The sequence below is a fragment of the Abrus precatorius genome, unplaced genomic scaffold (assembly GCF_003935025.1).
Source record: "Abrus precatorius isolate BTA unplaced genomic scaffold, Abrus_2018 Scaffold4, whole genome shotgun sequence".
Taxonomy (NCBI): Eukaryota; Viridiplantae; Streptophyta; class Magnoliopsida; order Fabales; family Fabaceae; genus Abrus; species Abrus precatorius.
In genome coordinates this window covers 18,175,107-18,192,346 of record NW_020874384.1, presented here as the reverse complement: position 1 = coordinate 18,192,346, position 17,240 = coordinate 18,175,107, and the positions used below count along the sequence as shown (strand labels likewise).

Genomic DNA, 17,240 nt, shown 5'->3' with positions numbered 1-17,240 from the left:
AGTGTTCATTATTTGTCACATGTTCAAACTCATTTTAAAATTTTAAAATTAATAAAACCATAAAAAGAATAATAATTATTTTTCAAATTACTTTTATTATATCTTTAATTTTTATTCATTTTACACTTACTCAGTGGACGTAAAATGTTATTTTCTAAAGAAAGATAAAAAAATTGGAAATATTATGCAAATATATGAAATTTAAAACTATTGATATTGTGATTAATAATAAGAAATCATATACATTGATAAATTTGCTTTCTTGTCACTGTTCTCAATTTCTGTTGGATAATGTTTACTGAAACTTTCTTCCATGAGTATGGGAAGCAGAAGGTGCCTGCCCCAAATGCACCCAGTGAATGAAGATAGATTGGGTTAATTAAAAAAATAAAAAATAAAAAATTTCCCACTAATCTCGACTCTTTAAGAGAAGTAATTTTTGACTCCTGATTATAAAATATCTTTAGTACTCAAACAAAATTAACATGAAAAACATTTTCGAAGATAAAATATAATTATAACTATTAATAAAGAAAATAATTATTGAGATAAAAATAAAACAATTATACATATACAAACAAATTATTAAATTCTTTTCTATTACGTTTTCAGTCAATAATTATAAGTGTACTTTAATCATCTCTTAAAATATATATATTACAGCTAAATCTTTCCTCTTACGTTCCATTACCGTACGATGAAATTATAATATTCTTGTCTCTAATATTAAAATTTATTTTTATTATCACACACTTTTTTTTATAAAAAAAACTAAAAGTATGATTTTTGTGTAGAAAATTTAAATAGAGGGTTTATAATTAATGTATTTCATTAAACTTAAATAAATATCATTTTTTATTATTCATTCTCCATCATAATCTTTCCCGATTCAGATAATAATGGTTGGCTTGTCAGCTTTCTTACGTTATTGTATTTTTGTTTTACTGGATTTCATTGTTTGTAAGTTATTTTGGATTGAATAATGCTACGGAATACAGAAACAAACTTCAGATCAATTATTAATTTTCATCTTTGGAAAAATTATATAATGTAATAATCTTATAGTTCACAATTATTTATCTATTAATTTTTATTATGTATATCATTTAACCATCATAAATAATTTAAAAAGTTATAGCATGTAACAATGTCAATAATCGTGAGCCATGGCACAAATTCTAACCATCTACCCCATTGATATATCCTTCCCTTTTGCCTTCAATTTCTAGAATTATGATTGAGTTTCAGCTTTAACTCTCAATAATAATTAATGTTCCTCAAAATTGGTTTGTTATGTTAACTTATCCGTGTTATTTCAGAGAATTATTCAAAACTATCGAACATGCTCTCTCTGTTGTGTTTCCACTTGGTTAGTGATTAATGATTAGAGGTTTGAGTTATTCAAAATACAAAGACTGGTCGAAAATATTGATGTCATGGAAATTGGAATTCCTAAAATATTTATTCAATTTAGAGAACTATAGAGGGGATAGAAAGGAGAAAAAGTCAAAAAATAAATAAAAGAAACTGAGTTGCCAAAACCAGTGGCTGCTAAAGAAGAAACCACGAGTAGCTACGATTCTCCTCATAGATGGGGACAAGTTAGTCACGTTCATTTTAATCTATAAATATTTTAAAATGTTAACTAACACTCATTTGTTATATTTTATATTTCTTTATTTATTACATTATATTATTTATTGCATTATATAATATCATCAGCAAATGATATTTTTCTCTTTTCAATTCCCACCTTTTTCAATTTGTATACACCTACTAAACTATAATAAAAAACAAAAGACAAAGTTGGCTTTAACATTGTTAAAAGACAAAGTTGTTTTTCCACCCTCTGTTCCCACTGGGAAGAGCCCAATGATAAAGATGAAGAGAAATGCCAGCACGTTCTCTTTTAAACATGCCTTTGATACATTTTTATACGGGAAAATTTAAGAACAATTGTTTAATTAGATGTTGTCGGTACTATTTATTAATTGAACTTATAATCATATCTTGATAATTTGTGATGATATTAATATAAATATTTTATTAAAATAAAATTTTAATTGATATATAATACTAACAATACCTACAAAATAGTATTTATTTATTTTTCTTTCTTATAATTGGTTAATTGTTTTAAAAGATAAATTAAAATATATTAAAGAGTATGATTTTTTAAAACATCTAAAAATAATTTTTTTAGTAAAAAAAATAACATTTATTATATTTTTATTCTTGAAATTGTAAATAAATTTTAATATTTTTCAATAAAAATTTATCTCTTTTACTTATTTAATCTTAACTCTAAAAAGTGAGAATAAATTTTTTTCTTAAAAATACGTTACTAACAAAATTTTTTTACGAACTATATATATATATATATATATATATATATATATATATTGGGCAGCAGGGATCCGGGTTCGTTGTCCAAACTTGCCGGCAATATAATGATCAAACATGAAAAATCTCCAACTGAATAATGTTGGCCTTTTAACCATCGCCATCTTAAATTATGATATGATTCTCTACAAGATTTGCCTTTCCATTTTCTAAATTCCAAAGAAAAAGGAAAGATAATAACATATAAGAGTTTGTTTGTTTTTTATTTTTAAAAATAGTTTTTGAAGTAAAAATAAAATAAAACTTATTTGTTAATATAAGTTTTATTTTTATTTATTTCTTAAAAACAGTATTTTTAAAAATTTAAAACTCAAACGGAAATAAACAAGCCTAAGAGATCTTCAGGTATCCCCCTCTCAACTATCCTAGCATTGAACGACATTGCAGACTCCTCAACAGTCAATAACCATGTGCTGTATTAACGTGCGTTTAATCTTTTTTTTGCAATGATAAAAAGTAATGCATAAATATAAATGAACTTAAGATATATTACAACAGTGACAAAAAAAAAGTTATAAAGATTCTAATGAAATTTTTTAGTGTCATTCTAAATTTTTGGTCGATTATATTATCTAAGCGTTATTTTTCATGCAAAAAATATTCTCGTTCAATTACGTTTATATCAAGTAATAAAAAATGTTCGATAGATATCATACCATAATAAAAAACATTCTGGTTCAATTTACGTGTTTTAAAAATTTCTCTAATCAAACCTTCATAATAATAAAAAAGTTATATAAAATACGCTCCTTAATAAGATATTTTAATTGATAAATTCATGAAAAATGCAATCAAAATATACGAATTTAAATCTCATAAAACATTCTGCTCTTTTCCTCCATCGATTCTCACGAGGCCTTTATATGCTTTTCCTTAAGTGCTTACCTCACTGGTGATCTTTACCTAAACCAAAAAGAAAAAAAAAAAGAAAATGCCTCTCAAATATATTTGTACAAGTAATAATGAAAGACATTAGAAATGATTTTGAGCATGAGTTTTAAATGCACAATTGTATTAAATGATTAAAAAAATATCTATAATAATTTTATTTTACTCCAATCAAACACGATTACTTCTTATAGAAGATATATATTTACACTGTTTACAAAAGTACAAAAAAGATGACAGAAAATAATCACATGTAAATCGGTGAAAATGCAGAATAAATATATTTAACAGTACGTGAAAGGAATATATTTTGTTTATATTTGAACGTACGTACGTGTGTGTTAGTTACTGTTCTTGGCTGGTGGCTGATGTAGGTGAAGGCACGAAATGAAGAATAATTCTCTTGATCCCCGCATGCCTTATGTGCCACTTGAAAAGGAAAAGATAGCTTGATCATGTACTAAGAATAAGCATTTTATAAGTTTGATTTTGTTTCTGTTTTGGGTTTTTAACTGCAAAACATTGGGTGGGAAAGGTCCAAAACGAAAAAACTACGTTCTTTATTTCCGCTTACCTTTCCTTCAATGCACCTTTTTACTTCCACTTTGCACGTTAACAATAGCGCCACCAAAGACCGCACAATAAAGAGTTTCTCTGCCTTTCTTTCTCTCTTGCTTTTATTCTCATTTTGGAGTCTATATATATGCGTGTATTTTTCAGTGTTAGGTAGAGTAACAATATATTCTTTGTCTGGTTGAGAAATGGGAATAGCCAGGAAATGTTCATATTGTGGAAACTTTGGTCACAATGCAAGGACTTGTGACAAAAGTTTCAGTCACGGACAACTAAAGCTCTTTGGAGTGCAACTTGACGTTTATTCTTCTTCTTCTTCTTCATCAATCTCCTCTACTTCACCTTCATATTTTGCCATGAAAAGAAGTTTCAGCATGGACTACTCGTTATCTTCACGGACCTCTTCTTCTGTATCCTCCTCCTTTTCCTCGCCTTCCCTACTTGGTGCCAATGAAAATACAGATAGTTACTCCAGTGGCCTAATATCAACAATCCAAGACACCAAAAAAGGTTACCTTGCCATTCTTTCTCATCTGTCATGGATTCTAATCAATTTTACTTCCTCAACTCCCTAAATTATATAAAATATAAAATAATTTACATTATATATATATATATATGTTAAAATAAATTATCTTTTAAAAGCTTAGTTTAAATAGATCAAAAAAGAGTTATGCTTCAATGGTTGATCTCCAAATTGACACTTTTTCACTATTTGATAGTAGTTTATAGCTAGGAAAAAAGTAAAGATTTTAATTTCCGTAATATCCAAGGGCTACAAAATTTTTAGTAACTTTACAAATCAAAGGGTGCATGGTTTTGAATGTTGCGCTTGAGCTTCCCAATTATTTGCATTTTAGTGATTGATTGTTATTTGTTTATGGGGTCAGGTGCACCGTGGACAGAGGAGGAACACCGGAAATTTCTTGAAGGGCTTGAGAAGCTGGGCAAGGGGAACTGGAGAGGCATATCTAAAAGTTTTGTGACAACAAGAACACCTACCCAAGTGGCCAGTCATGCACAAAAATATTTTCTTCGCAAGTCTCAGAGAAGTTTCAATAAAAGAAAACACCATGCCAACCTGTTCGATGTGAGTAAATTAAAATATATCTCCATTTGTTTGATTTTCAATTAGTAATTAATTTCCAATTTGTCTTAAATGGAAAAAGTAGTTACATGCCTTTTAATTATTATTGCACATGCATTACCTTGCACTTATTTAGGTTTAACCATTTGGCTAGAGTCGGTTTTAACTCGTATACACGCTTCTAATTTATGGATTACATGAAACGAGCATTTTCTTTTATTAATTATCTAATTGTACTGAATTTTTTCTGTGAAATGTTTTTGTAGGTGGGAAATGGAAGTAAAATCACATTTACACCATTTAATTCTTGCTTTTCTAAATCAAGAGCAGCTTTTGGTACATTTAAATTCCATTCTAATGATCTCAGCAGCTTCAGCCAATTAAGTAGCAATCGAACTTTTATTCCTCAGTGGCTTGCGCATCCTCATTCAACAAATTGCATTTTTCAGAGCAAAGCCCCAGATTTAGAACTCAAACTTGCAACTCCTACGCCATTGGAGCTCACAGAGGCATGCTCTACAAGCCTTTTAAGTTGACCAGTAGTATATGTATGTCTGATTATTTGAGTTCTTATCTGCGTACTGTACATTTTGTTACTTCAAAATTATGCTTCTTTTACTGAGCAACTCACCTTATTCACGTAAAAGATCGCGTAGTACTCAAATTTAGGGTTAAATATATATATATATAAGTTATGTAGGTTTTTATTCTTTTAGTTTAAGTTGCTCATAATTAATTTTTATAAATTGAGAATCATTTAAAGTAATTTTTAATTTCAAAATTCCATCTAATATTTAAAAAAAATATAGTAAATGCATGATACATAATTAAGTTGTATAAATTAGGAAAATGAGAATTAATTAAATAAAAATTAACAAAATGTACCTAATAATTTAGTTAGTTTTTATTTTTATAGACTAATATTATATCATACTTTTTTTATTTCTGTTTATTATTGAATAAAAATTTGAAGTGAGAGAATTAATTTAAATAATTAAAAAATTATAAACATTAAATATAAACAATTAAAATTAAAAAAACTAAAATTACGCATGTAAAAAAGATAAAAGTATATTTTTATTTAATAAATGATTAATCAAAGCAAAAAAATTACTAACGAGGTTGGATTGAATAGTAAAAGACTCAATATCGTTTAAATAAAATTTTAAGTTCAAGTTTTTGAGTATATAAAAAATTTATAGTAATAGACTTATTCCTATATTCAAGTATTTGCTCTGAAAATTTTTAAAAAGACATACAATAGAAAAGAAAATGTAATTATGAAAAAAATAAAGCATTAATATTTGTAATTATTTAATGATTTTATAACAATTTTCATTAACAAATGTTGTTTTGAATTTGCTCGTTATAAAATATTTAACTTATTAGATTTTATGGTTTATCGGAGTGGGGAGCGAGTAAAGACTCAAGATTTTGACGAGAGATAATAGAGATTTCGTTTCATCCCCATTCGCCACAACTATCTTCTCTTCACACGGTAAAATTGAATTTTGTTATTTTAAAATATTTGAAGTTACTCTTTAAATATTTAATTAAATTTCATTTGTTTCATTAATCAAGAAAGCTTGAATTAAAATCAAACTCGATCATATAAATAGAAATAAAAAAAAAATTAATATTTTTAAAAATAATTAAAAAAAATTAATAAGAATACGTTAAATGTTGTTTTAACAAGTATGTTTAGGCACTCGTAAACATGAACTAAATAACAATCCTAAAATGCAAAAGCAGGAATGCACTACACTGAACAAAAGTCGCCACTGTTTATTTGTTTCTTGGGTGGCTTGCATTTGTTTATTAAGTATGGTTCAGGTTGGATGAATCCTACATTATCATCATTAAGATATGATGATTATAATAAATGAAGCGAAGTGCTTGCAAAGACAGTATGATAGAAAGAGTTTATTTACAGTTTACAAATGAAAATACTAGTGAATGGAAGAAGATTAGGCAGTGGCAGCAGCTTGTTCTTCAGCAATCTGTGATACTGGGAGAAGCGTGCAAACGAGGTTGCGGTCACCGTACACATTATCAATACGTCCTGATACACCCAACCACATTTTATGAAATCCAAAGAGTATCGTAAGATGTATATTACTGTATCAATTTTTCTAAAAGGGTTACAATGACACATTAAAAGCATTAAATATATTCTATTAAATGTCTTAATTATCATAAAAAGTATTTGCTGAATATTTCTTTCTTAATTTTGACATAATAAATATTCTTATTTTCAATAGAACTTTCTATTTTTTACTTCTTAACATGTGGCCTCAGTTATATGTTAGAAAATCGTTACATATACAAGGATATCATACCAGTGGAAGGCCAAAACTTAGAAACGCGGAGCCAGGAAGCTGGGAAGGCTGCATATTCCCGGGAGTATGGTTTGGTCCATGCATCTTCCATGAGTAGCGAAGGTGGGTGAGGGGCTCCCTGAGGAATATTTTAAAATTACAATCACTTAAAAGTGCATCAACTGGATTGAAATTGTAAATCAAAATTATGAATCTAATGGTGTATAATACTATTCAACAATTAAATTCTTAAAAAATCTCTTACCTTAAGTACGTTGTTGTTGATGTCAGCCTTTCCTTTCTCAATTTCAGCAATTTCTTGTCGAATGGAAATAAGAGCATCACAAAACCTGTCTAACTCAGCCTGCCATGATGTTTAGTTGAATTAGAGAAAAAATTACGCAGTAGAAAGTACAAAGAAAAGGAGTCACTACACACTAGTTTCCCGTATTTTTCATCATTACCTTGCTTTCACTTTCAGTGGGTTCAATCATGAGTGTGCCAGGCACAGGCCATGACATTGTGGGTCCATGAAACCCATAATCCATAAGGCGCTTTGCAACATCTTCAGGCTCTATCCCAGCAGTATTCTACCATTGAAATAGTTTACAATTAAGCAGAGAATGAATAGTCCTAATTAATTGAAGAAACAACTGCAAGGATCAATTAGACCTACCTTGAAGCCTCTCAAGTCAATAATGAATTCATGAGCAACTGTTCCGTTGACTCCACGGAAAAGTACAGGGTAATAATTCTGCAAAATTCAGAAGTATAAGTAAAAGTTGTAAGGAAAAGAAACTCGTGCTATCTATGACACATTGCACAAACCTCCAATCGTTTTGCCATATAATTTGCATTCAAAATGGCTATCTTTGATGCTTCCGTGAGTCCTTTAGAACCCATCATGGCTATGTAAGTGTATGAAATAGGCAATATCAGTGCTGAGCCCCATGGTGCAGCAGAAATGGTACCAAGTGGCTGGGAATTCTCAGGGGCAGGAATGCCACCAGTGGGAACCTTCAAATATGACAGCAGAAAATTAATTACAAAGGAAAACAGATATTATTAAACAACGACAAAGTTATGCAAGAGTTAGCTTTGCAAGGATCTCAGTTTGAGCATATGAGATATGGAGAAAACCAGGTCACCCAGTTTCTAGGAAGTTAGAGATGATTTTTGCTGTGAGAAGAGAACAATGTTTTTTCTAATGAATATGCAACTAAAAACATGTATGAATGCTATACATATTAATGTCACACACAACAAAAATTATTACCACTGGATGTGAAGGTAAAAATGGTGCCAAGTGTTTCTTTACACCAATAGGACCCATGCCGGGGCCACCTCCTCCATGAGGGATGCAAAATGTCTTATGGAGATTCAGATGGCATACATCTGCTCCTATCCAACCTGGGCTTGTAAGTCCCACCTGGAAACATGAACCAAGTGACAAATATGATAACTAACATCATTCGAGAAATAGAAACAAAGTATTAAATTCCAAACCAAGATTATATACAGAATGGTAGCAACAAAAGCATCAGTTGTACAGTGCTTAATTTTGCATGGCAATCCGATAAAAAGTTTTGAATCGGCTAAAAGAAACCAAACCAATCAAGCAAAAGGATTAGTTTTTTAAAACTTGACATATATTTTTCATAACAGCATCCTGACCTAATAACATCCCCTAACAACCATCCATGCCAGAATCTTGGCCTGACATAAAGCACATGAATGTAAAGTCATGCATGGAAAAACAAACCTGTGCATTCATGTTAGCACCATCCATATATACTTGACCTCCATTATCATGAATAATCTTGCATATCTCATCAATACCTTCTTCGTAAACACCATGGGTTGAAGGATATGTAACCTATAATTTAAATCAAGAGCACCACAAATGAATATTTAAAATATGCCCCAGTTCATATACCCCTTTCCTCCCAATTCACAGGTTATTCAAATAGTGCAAGTAAAATTTCAATATAAGAAGCAAGTAGTACCATAAGTGCAGATAAATTGTCCTTATTTGTTTCAGCAGCATTCCTCAACTCGTCAATATTAATGTTTCCCTTGGCATCAGTTCCAACAGATACAATTTTCATTCCACACATAGCAGCACTAGCAGGATTTGTACCATGTGCTGAGACAGGTATAATACACACGTTGCGGTGGTGGTCTCCTCTGGCCTACAGTGTTCAATTGCAAAAAGAAATAAGCACTTCAGAAATTTCAGAATATTTATTAGTAACGTAGGAGAAGGGAAGGTACTGCATCTCTTCTACATATGCAGTAGAGGGAAACAAGCACACAACTGAGGTAATATATACACAGTAAATCAAAAGAAACTATATAATTCAGCCATATGCCCTAGTAAATAAATAGAAACCACACTACCCAAGTAACTAATATTTCCCACAAAATTTAAGCAAACATGTTAATAATGACTAGAGTCATCATACCAAATGATATGCACGAATAACCATCAGCCCAGCATATTCTCCGGCAGCACCAGCATTTGGTTGCAAAGAGAAGGAATCAAATCCAGTGATGGTACACAACAGGTTACCCAAATTTTCAAACATTTCCTGATATGAGATTTCCTTGTTTAGACACACAAAAAAGAAGAAAAAAAGCAAAAAAGAAACTATCCCATCTCTTCCTGCATAAATAACATTTATAAGAATCTGTTATTATCATCGTTACTTTTATTTTATTTAACCTTGTACATACCTGATAACCTTGAGCCTGTTCAATTGGTGCAAAGGGGTGCATGTTAGCAAAGCTAGGCCATGTCACAGGCATCATTTCAGTGGTTGCATTCAGCTTCATTGTACAAGATCCCAGAGGGATCATACTGTGGCACAATGAAAGATCTTTTGATTGTAGCCTATGAATGTACCTGAGCAACTCATGCTCAGTGTGGTACCTATTAAGATCAAATGAACTTCAGGTAAGCGTCCACAATACAATCATGTGAATTCAAATTATGAGCACAGAGCCATACGTGTTAAAGATAGGGTTTGTCAGATAAGGACTCTTCCTAATTAGTCCAGAAGGAAGTGAAGTTTGAACTTCTGGTGCAAGAGACGCAGCTGTGAAGGGGACCTGCATGCAAGTAATTAATGTTTAAGGTGGCCTTATAGTGATGAGCAATGACATAACATAATTGACAGTTATGAGCAATGAAATAACAAAGCTTACAGGCTTGCCGTCGGCGAAAACTTTAAACAGATTATCAACATCCTCCAATGTGGTTGTTTCATCAAAGGCAACAGTAATCTGAAAAGCAACCAAGCTCCATAATCCAAAGACAAGGAAACAAACTAACAAAAAGCAGCACTCACAGTGTTCCCATCAACAACCCGCAAATTTATTTCACTTTTGCAAGCAGCATCAGCAATTGCATGAGCATTGGCAGTCTGAATTTTCACAGTGTCAAAGAAGGGAAGGTCCTGAACTTCCACTGTCCCAAGTTTCTTCAATCCCAGGGCAAGCACCCCAGCAAGACCATGAACCCGTTCGGCAATGGTTTTAAGGCCTTCAGGTCCATGATATACAGCATACATAGCAGCCATGTTTGCAAGCAGTGCCTGAACAGTAATAATAATGATTAAACAAAATAAACCAACTCAAACAAAACCAAAACATGGCTCCAGGAATACACTAACACAACAACTGCTCCACTCTGAACAGAATATTCAAAACAAAACTGATTTCCCCCCCCTAAACCACATGCATAATCTATAAGAGTCAATCTTGCTGGAGCCAAGAACAATCACAGCATGGTAAGATTAGCTCTTCGAACGGAGATTTTTTTCATGCACAAGATTCAAACTTGAGACTTGACTTTAAGAGAATCAAGCGTGTATCATTTGAATGGTAAACAAAACTAAATTGAAACAATAACAAATAGTGAAAATTGAGAAATGAAAAATCTTTTTCCACCTCAAAAGGCACCAGAAGTGAGAAAACTAAAATTTGATTAAACCAAATCAGGCTGTTACCTGAGCAGTGCAAATGTTGCTGGTGGCCTTGTCCCTTCGTATATGCTGCTCCCTCGTTTGCATGGCCATTCTCAAAGCTGGCTTTCCAGAAGAATCAACACTGACACCAATGATTCTCCCGGGCATCATCCTCTTGTACTCTTGTGACGTGGCAAGGAATGCAGCATGAGGACCTCCATAACCCATTGGAACCCCAAACCTCTGAGCAGAACCAACAACAATATCAACCCCGAATTCACCAGGAGGCTTCAACACAGTCAGAGCCAACAGATCAGTGGCCATAACAACCTTAACTCCATGAGCATGAGCTTCCTTAACAAACTCCCCATAATCCAAAGCCTCACCCTCAGTGCCAGGGTACTGAACAAGAACCCCACAAACATCACCAGATCCATAATCAACATCCTTAACATCCACAGTAACAACCTCAAGGCCAAAACCAGCAGCTCTGGTCTTACAAACATCAATGGTTTGAGGGTGACAATTGTTTGCAATAACAAATCTTTTCTTCTTTCCCTTTTGTATATTATTACACATAGACATAGCCTCAGCAGCAGCGGTTCCTTCATCGAGCAAAGAAGCATTTGCCATTGGTAGAGCAGTGAGATCCGTGATCATGGTTTGATAATTCATCAATGACTGAAGACGCCCTTGAGATATCTCAGCCTGGTAAGGAGTGTACTGAGTATACCATGCTGGGTTTTCCATGATGTTCCTCAAGATCACAGGTGGCACGTGCGTGTTGTAATACCCCATTCCAATGTAGGACTTGAAACACGTGTTCTTCGACGCCAAACACTTCATGTGCTCGATCATTTCGCCCTCTGTTAACCCCTCGTTGAACGTGCCGAACTTCATCTCCTTCAGACGAATCGATTTGGGCACGGTGGCATCGATGAGCGAGTCAAGATCATGGAACCCACATGTCTGAGCCATCTTGCTCTGTTCTTGTTGGGTGGCAGAGTTATGGCGCCGAGGGAAAGTGTCGCTGGGTTTGAGCGCCTCAACGGAAATGGATCGAAACCCAACATTGCGTGAGAGGTTCTTCCTGTTGTTGTTGTTGTTGTTGCCTCTGAAAGCAGTGTGAGAAAGTGACGATGACACGCACCTCGAATGGATCAAGAGAAAATCGTTCTTCCCGAAATGCTTGGTCTCACAAATTAGCCTCTTGAGAATGGCACTGTTGGCAAGCCTCCGAGCACGTTCCATGAATGCAAATTAAAAAATGGAGATGAAGTGTTTTTCTTTTTAGACTCTATGATTCCATTTGAGTGGGTGAGTTGGAAATTGTGTAGTGGGTGTGTATAAATATGGTTAAAGATTGAAGAAAGAAAGTGCAGGGTTTGGGATCTGGTGGAGGTGTTTGGTGGTTGGCGAGTGCGCGCCCACCTAAGAAGGAAAGGGACAGATTCAAAAAGGATGTGATGTCATGTCAGAGACAGAGTCTCTCTGTCTTGTGAAAAATAAGATTCGAAAGTGATTCTAATCAATGACTTGTTTGCTTGCAAATGCTGGCACAAACAATTAGCAGTAACTAAAACGACGTGGTGAATAAAACGATGGATTTGATTTCCTCGGATACGAATGAGGGGTGCGTGAAACTCAGAGACCAAACCTACAACACCGTGGGAACCATCGCAATCGGATTGTGAGATCTTTGATTCAGGCAGAGTCTTATTTATCATTTTGGTTAATATTTATTTTAATTCATTAAAATATAAAAAGTGATTACTTTATTTTTTATTTTATTTTTAAAAAATTATTATACTTGTTATTTTGTATACAAATATTTTTTAGTAAAATTAAAGATTAAAATAATTTTTTTATAATTTCAATAATTAAATAATCGTATTTATAATTTAAAGGGTTAAAACAAATATTTACTCAATTATTTCATATATTATAAGATTTTATGACCGGTAAAATTGACTATCCAAGCGATTATTATTATATTATTTTGTTGTTGTCGGAAAGTCATCTTAGCTAGTGTATGCTCTCAACTAAAATGACCTGCATTTTTGTTTTATTTCCTCAACAACCGTCGATATAACCATCTAATTCTATTTAATGAAAAAAAATATTATGCTTATTAGTTAAACGCTCTGTAATCACACTATATAAAATTGTTATTAAATAATGTTAATAATTTACTTTTTGATATCCTTTATTGAACCTAATTTTAAATTTTATGTATTAATTACTTGTAGTGTGATCATAGAATATGTATGCAGCAGTTACAACGTTGATCCAAGGCCGAGCGTTGTCGATGACAACGATCGAGAGGGGACTTTTGTGTCTGACCCATTAGTACATTGGGCTGCTTTGAGTCCTCTTATGTAACCCATTACAATGTGAGTTCATTGAAATACTAAAGCCATTCCCTTTTTTATAGGTCTCGTACGAAACATGTTATATTAGTAAGTGTAAAAGGGAAGGTGTTTCTTGTAGCTAACCAATATCTATCAAGTTTAAATATCTATTTGGGCGTTTAGATATACAAAAGCTTAAATTCATTGGATTAGATAAAATCAATTGAGTGACATTTACTTTTGAACAATGCTATTCATACAAAAATTATATAACAAATTTTATAATTTAGATGAGAGATAAAAAGAGAAGAAACAATATATTAAATAAGATAAACAATGTCGTAAAAATAAATCACAAAAATATTACAAATATATCATTACTCTTTCTTTCAGTATATATAATCCCCAACTAAATTCATTTTTTTTCAACTGTAGTTAAATATCTCCCTTGTGCAACTTAATTTGAAGCGAAAAGTTAACCCGAAGCTTATATTAAATCTTAAAGAGTTACATGTCTCCTGGGGGAAATTTAAGGAAGAAATATTATACTTAAAAGTAAACGAGGTCACAAGATAATTCCATCAAACGCAGGGCAGCCTCAGCTACTTCATCCATTGGAAACAGTTGTTGCAAAGCAGAATTAGCCCTCAAACTGATAGCAAAGTGAAATCAAGCTTCAATTTCCCTGGCTGTGTTGTTCTTTTAGTACTGGCCTTACGCTTTTCCTTGAACTGTGCAGCTATATATTAGATGCATGATGCAGACTAGAGAGTTTTTTGTTTCAATATTTTGGAGACATGAACAACGTTCATTTTTCTAGATGCACATATGTAATTTATCAACGTGAAGAATAAATTTGACGCGTAATTATCTTTTATAATGAAGAACAGCATGTAAAAGATTAGTTTTTCCTCCTACTATTTAAAGCCACACACTAGTAGAGCTGTGCATCATCAACGTGAAGAATATATTAGTTTTTCCTCCTTCTAAACTAGGATTACTATGCACATAGTTTACAAAAGAAATGGTATTAGGAATTAAATATATTTCTTCTAATTGAGCCTGCTAAAGATCAAGATATATAACACATAATAGAAAGTATAGTTAAAGACAAGTATAGCTTGATCAAAATAAAAGGAATATATAAGAACTTGCCTCTTGATCATCGTGTCTTAAATCTCTGATATCTTTGGTTTGCCTTTGATCAATTATGTCAAAGAAGGTGTAACATGAGACAGAGGTTGATTCGTGATTATTAGGAGAAATGTAGAGTTGACTTTGATCTTGTATTGAAAGACCTCGAGTTAAGAGTAACAGGAGTCATGGACGGACAGAGAGAGATTGGGTTGTTCGGCAAAGATGATCAGTACTGTGGTAACAAGACTCTAAAATTGAAAGGGGCTGATCACAACACGGTGATAGGGTTCTTATAAAAGGAGGAAAGGGTTAAGGATAGAAGAGGTGTCTGCAAGGCATTCACGTGATGTTACAAATACAAAACAAAACTATTATTTAGAAGAGACAAGGAAAAAGGTGTAGAATGCTACCACTCAACCTGAGTATGAATACAAAACTACATATCGTACACAGATATGCATGAGATCAAAGTTCTTATTATTTCCAAAAATCCAATCAAATGCCATCACAGAAGGCAGACACAGCTAGCGATCAGTCCCCACACATTTTTGCCTTGTTTTTCCATCATCACTGCCTTTTGTCAAAATTAAGAACCAATAATGGTAGGATTAATTTTTGGAAAATGTTTTGTAAACACTCTATGTTGGGTGAGAGAAAGAAAAAAAAGTAATAGATAAAATAAATCATATGAAGTGATAGAAAGAGAGATCAAAAGAGATTAGAGGTGTTAAATAAGTATTTACATTGTTGCGATGTTTACAAATCATAGTTGTTAATTTTTTCGCAATCTTGTAGATGTTAATTAGTCTTGTTGTTATCCGTTACACTTATGTAAGAGGACACACCCTTCTCCTAATTAAGGTAAAAAGAGAATAACAAATTAATTAAGAATCAACCCACAGGCGATGGTCGATAAGTTGTGGACTTGAGATGTACATGGAAGGGACAACTGGTTGCATGTTGAATATTTTTGCTTCCGATAAGCCAAGTTTAGTATCTATTAAAAGTCTATTTACTTAATATAATTGCATGAATTTAAGGTCACGTGAATAACAAAGCTATCATTGATTTTTGGCCCCACTCATTAATCATTATGGATTGAGAGTTGTTGTTAATGTCGAGTTCACCATATAAATTTACATAAATCTGGGCCTGATTTACAGAGATAATTTTAATATATGAACAAGAAGGAATCTATGTATGAGTCAATAATTACTCCCGAGTCTTAAAGCCAAAACAAGATTATATATCTGTTACTGATGGTAAGGCCTTTGTCTAAACGTAACAGGAAACGAAGTGTACATGTGTCCAAATGCAAGTGGTAATCTTAAATTTTTAGGGGCCATGGACCATGCATGGTGGTATTCGGCTAAATGACACTCTGCAATCGGTGGCCGAATTCACCTTCCCTCTTCAGCTTTTCTGCCGGAGATCCAGCTAGCTATCTGTCCCTAAGCTATTATTGTTTGTTGAGAAAATCATTCTAGGGATTTTCTTATGTCAAGTGGCACTAAGCCTATATAATAATGTCGTTATATAAGGTGTCCTTTGGTTTAGATTTTTGCATAACAATAATACTTTTTGGTGCGGAAATTACCATATAAAAGATCGCAAACAAACAATTTCAAGTGAATCAGCTTGCACATTATTTCTTACTTCATCTCTTTCACCAATAGCTAAATAACCAATTGATTGGTGATCTAAATTCGTAAGGTTTCGTGTGATTATAAGATTCCTACACAACTCTTTGCATAAAGGAATTTATCATTTAAAGATTTACTTTAAAAAAAATAAGTCGTGCGCTGAAAGATGATAGTTTAGAGATAAATTTAGAATCCTAACATATATACATTATATTATTGCTATCAATTGTTACAAATTCTGAATGTGCAAGTTAACTTCTTCGGTGAAGTTTTTTTAAGTGTCGATTGTAGAAAACATGGATCAAATCCCTACTTCATCCTTCATCTTTTCATGGCTCAATTCTTTTGTTTTCTCGAGCATTATGGCATGGAACTCGATGATGATAACAATGTAAACAATAGTGTTATTAGTGATGATGAATCAAAATTTTCGTTGTCAAGGTAGATGGGCCTGCAAAAGTCTCTTCAAAGATTTTAGTGGTACAAGACTATACTAACATCGAAGTCTTTGTAAAATAAAGGGCTAGAATGGGCTACTTGGCGTGCCCACGTACTACTCGTCAAACAAATCTGATTTCAAACATTGCTATTTAGCCCTGGTAAAATTATAAAAAGATAAAATTTATGTTATTCTTTAAATGTTGTTAATATTATTTATTAATTAAAAATAAATTTCATTTTTAATGTTATCACATAGTATTAAGATAAAATTTTATATTGTACAAAATAACACTTAAAAAATTAATTAAGTTTTATTTTTATAAAAATCCGTGCACTTTTAGCTATTTTTATACCCACCTCATCCCATGTTTGTCCATTATTTCATATATTAAATTTAATCTAACACTAATATCACATTATTACCAATATAA

At 32.3% G+C, this 17,240-nt stretch overlaps 2 protein-coding genes across 2 annotated transcripts; one reads left to right on the top strand and one right to left on the bottom strand.

Annotated features, from left to right (window-relative positions):
- The first annotated feature begins 4,052 nt into the window (after positions 1-4,052).
- LOC113866246 (probable transcription factor At5g61620) lies at positions 4,053-5,487 on the top strand. The gene is made up of 3 exons (XM_027501126.1): positions 4,053-4,374; positions 4,755-4,954; positions 5,218-5,487. The coding sequence occupies exons 1-3, from the start codon at positions 4,053-4,055 to the stop codon at positions 5,485-5,487; spliced, it is 792 nt and encodes a 263-aa protein (XP_027356927.1).
- A 1,297-nt stretch (positions 5,488-6,784) lies between these two features.
- LOC113864701 (glycine dehydrogenase (decarboxylating), mitochondrial-like) lies at positions 6,785-12,488 on the bottom strand. Its single transcript, XM_027498726.1, has 15 exons — positions 11,280-12,488; positions 10,620-10,865; positions 10,477-10,554; positions 10,280-10,380; positions 10,006-10,201; positions 9,735-9,860; positions 9,276-9,461; positions 9,032-9,145; positions 8,546-8,698; positions 8,098-8,286; positions 7,946-8,023; positions 7,734-7,859; positions 7,535-7,633; positions 7,291-7,408; positions 6,785-7,013 (listed from the first exon to the last, which is right to left on the bottom strand). The coding sequence occupies exons 1-15, from the start codon at positions 12,486-12,488 to the stop codon at positions 6,919-6,921; spliced, it is 3,114 nt and encodes a 1,037-aa protein (XP_027354527.1). The 3' UTR covers positions 6,785-6,918.
- Positions 12,489-17,240: the final 4,752 nt, after the last annotated feature.

What these genes read in the sequence shown, in the direction of transcription:
- LOC113866246 (XM_027501126.1), top strand. Translation starts at nt 4,053, where the DNA reads ATGGGAATAGCCAGGAAATGTTCATATTGTGGAAACTTTGGTCACAAT. An exon ending in AATCCAAGACACCAAAAAAG is followed by an intron (nt 4,375 to 4,754) that starts GTTACCTTGCCA and finishes TTATGGGGTCAG; the next exon opens with GTGCACCGTGGACAGAGGAG. An exon ending in ACCATGCCAACCTGTTCGAT is followed by an intron (nt 4,955 to 5,217) that starts GTGAGTAAATTA and finishes ATGTTTTTGTAG; the next exon opens with GTGGGAAATGGAAGTAAAAT.
- LOC113864701 (XM_027498726.1), bottom strand. Translation starts at nt 12,488, where the DNA reads ATGGAACGTGCTCGGAGGCTTGCCAACAGTGCCATTCTCAAGAGGCTA. An exon ending in TTTTCGCCGACGGCAAGCCT is followed by an intron (nt 10,381 to 10,476) that starts GTAAGCTTTGTT and finishes ACTTGCATGCAG; the next exon opens with GTCCCCTTCACAGCTGCGTC. An exon ending in GTGCTAACATGAATGCACAG is followed by an intron (nt 8,699 to 9,031) that starts GTTTGTTTTTCC and finishes TCATGTTTCCAG; the next exon opens with GTGGGACTTACAAGCCCAGG.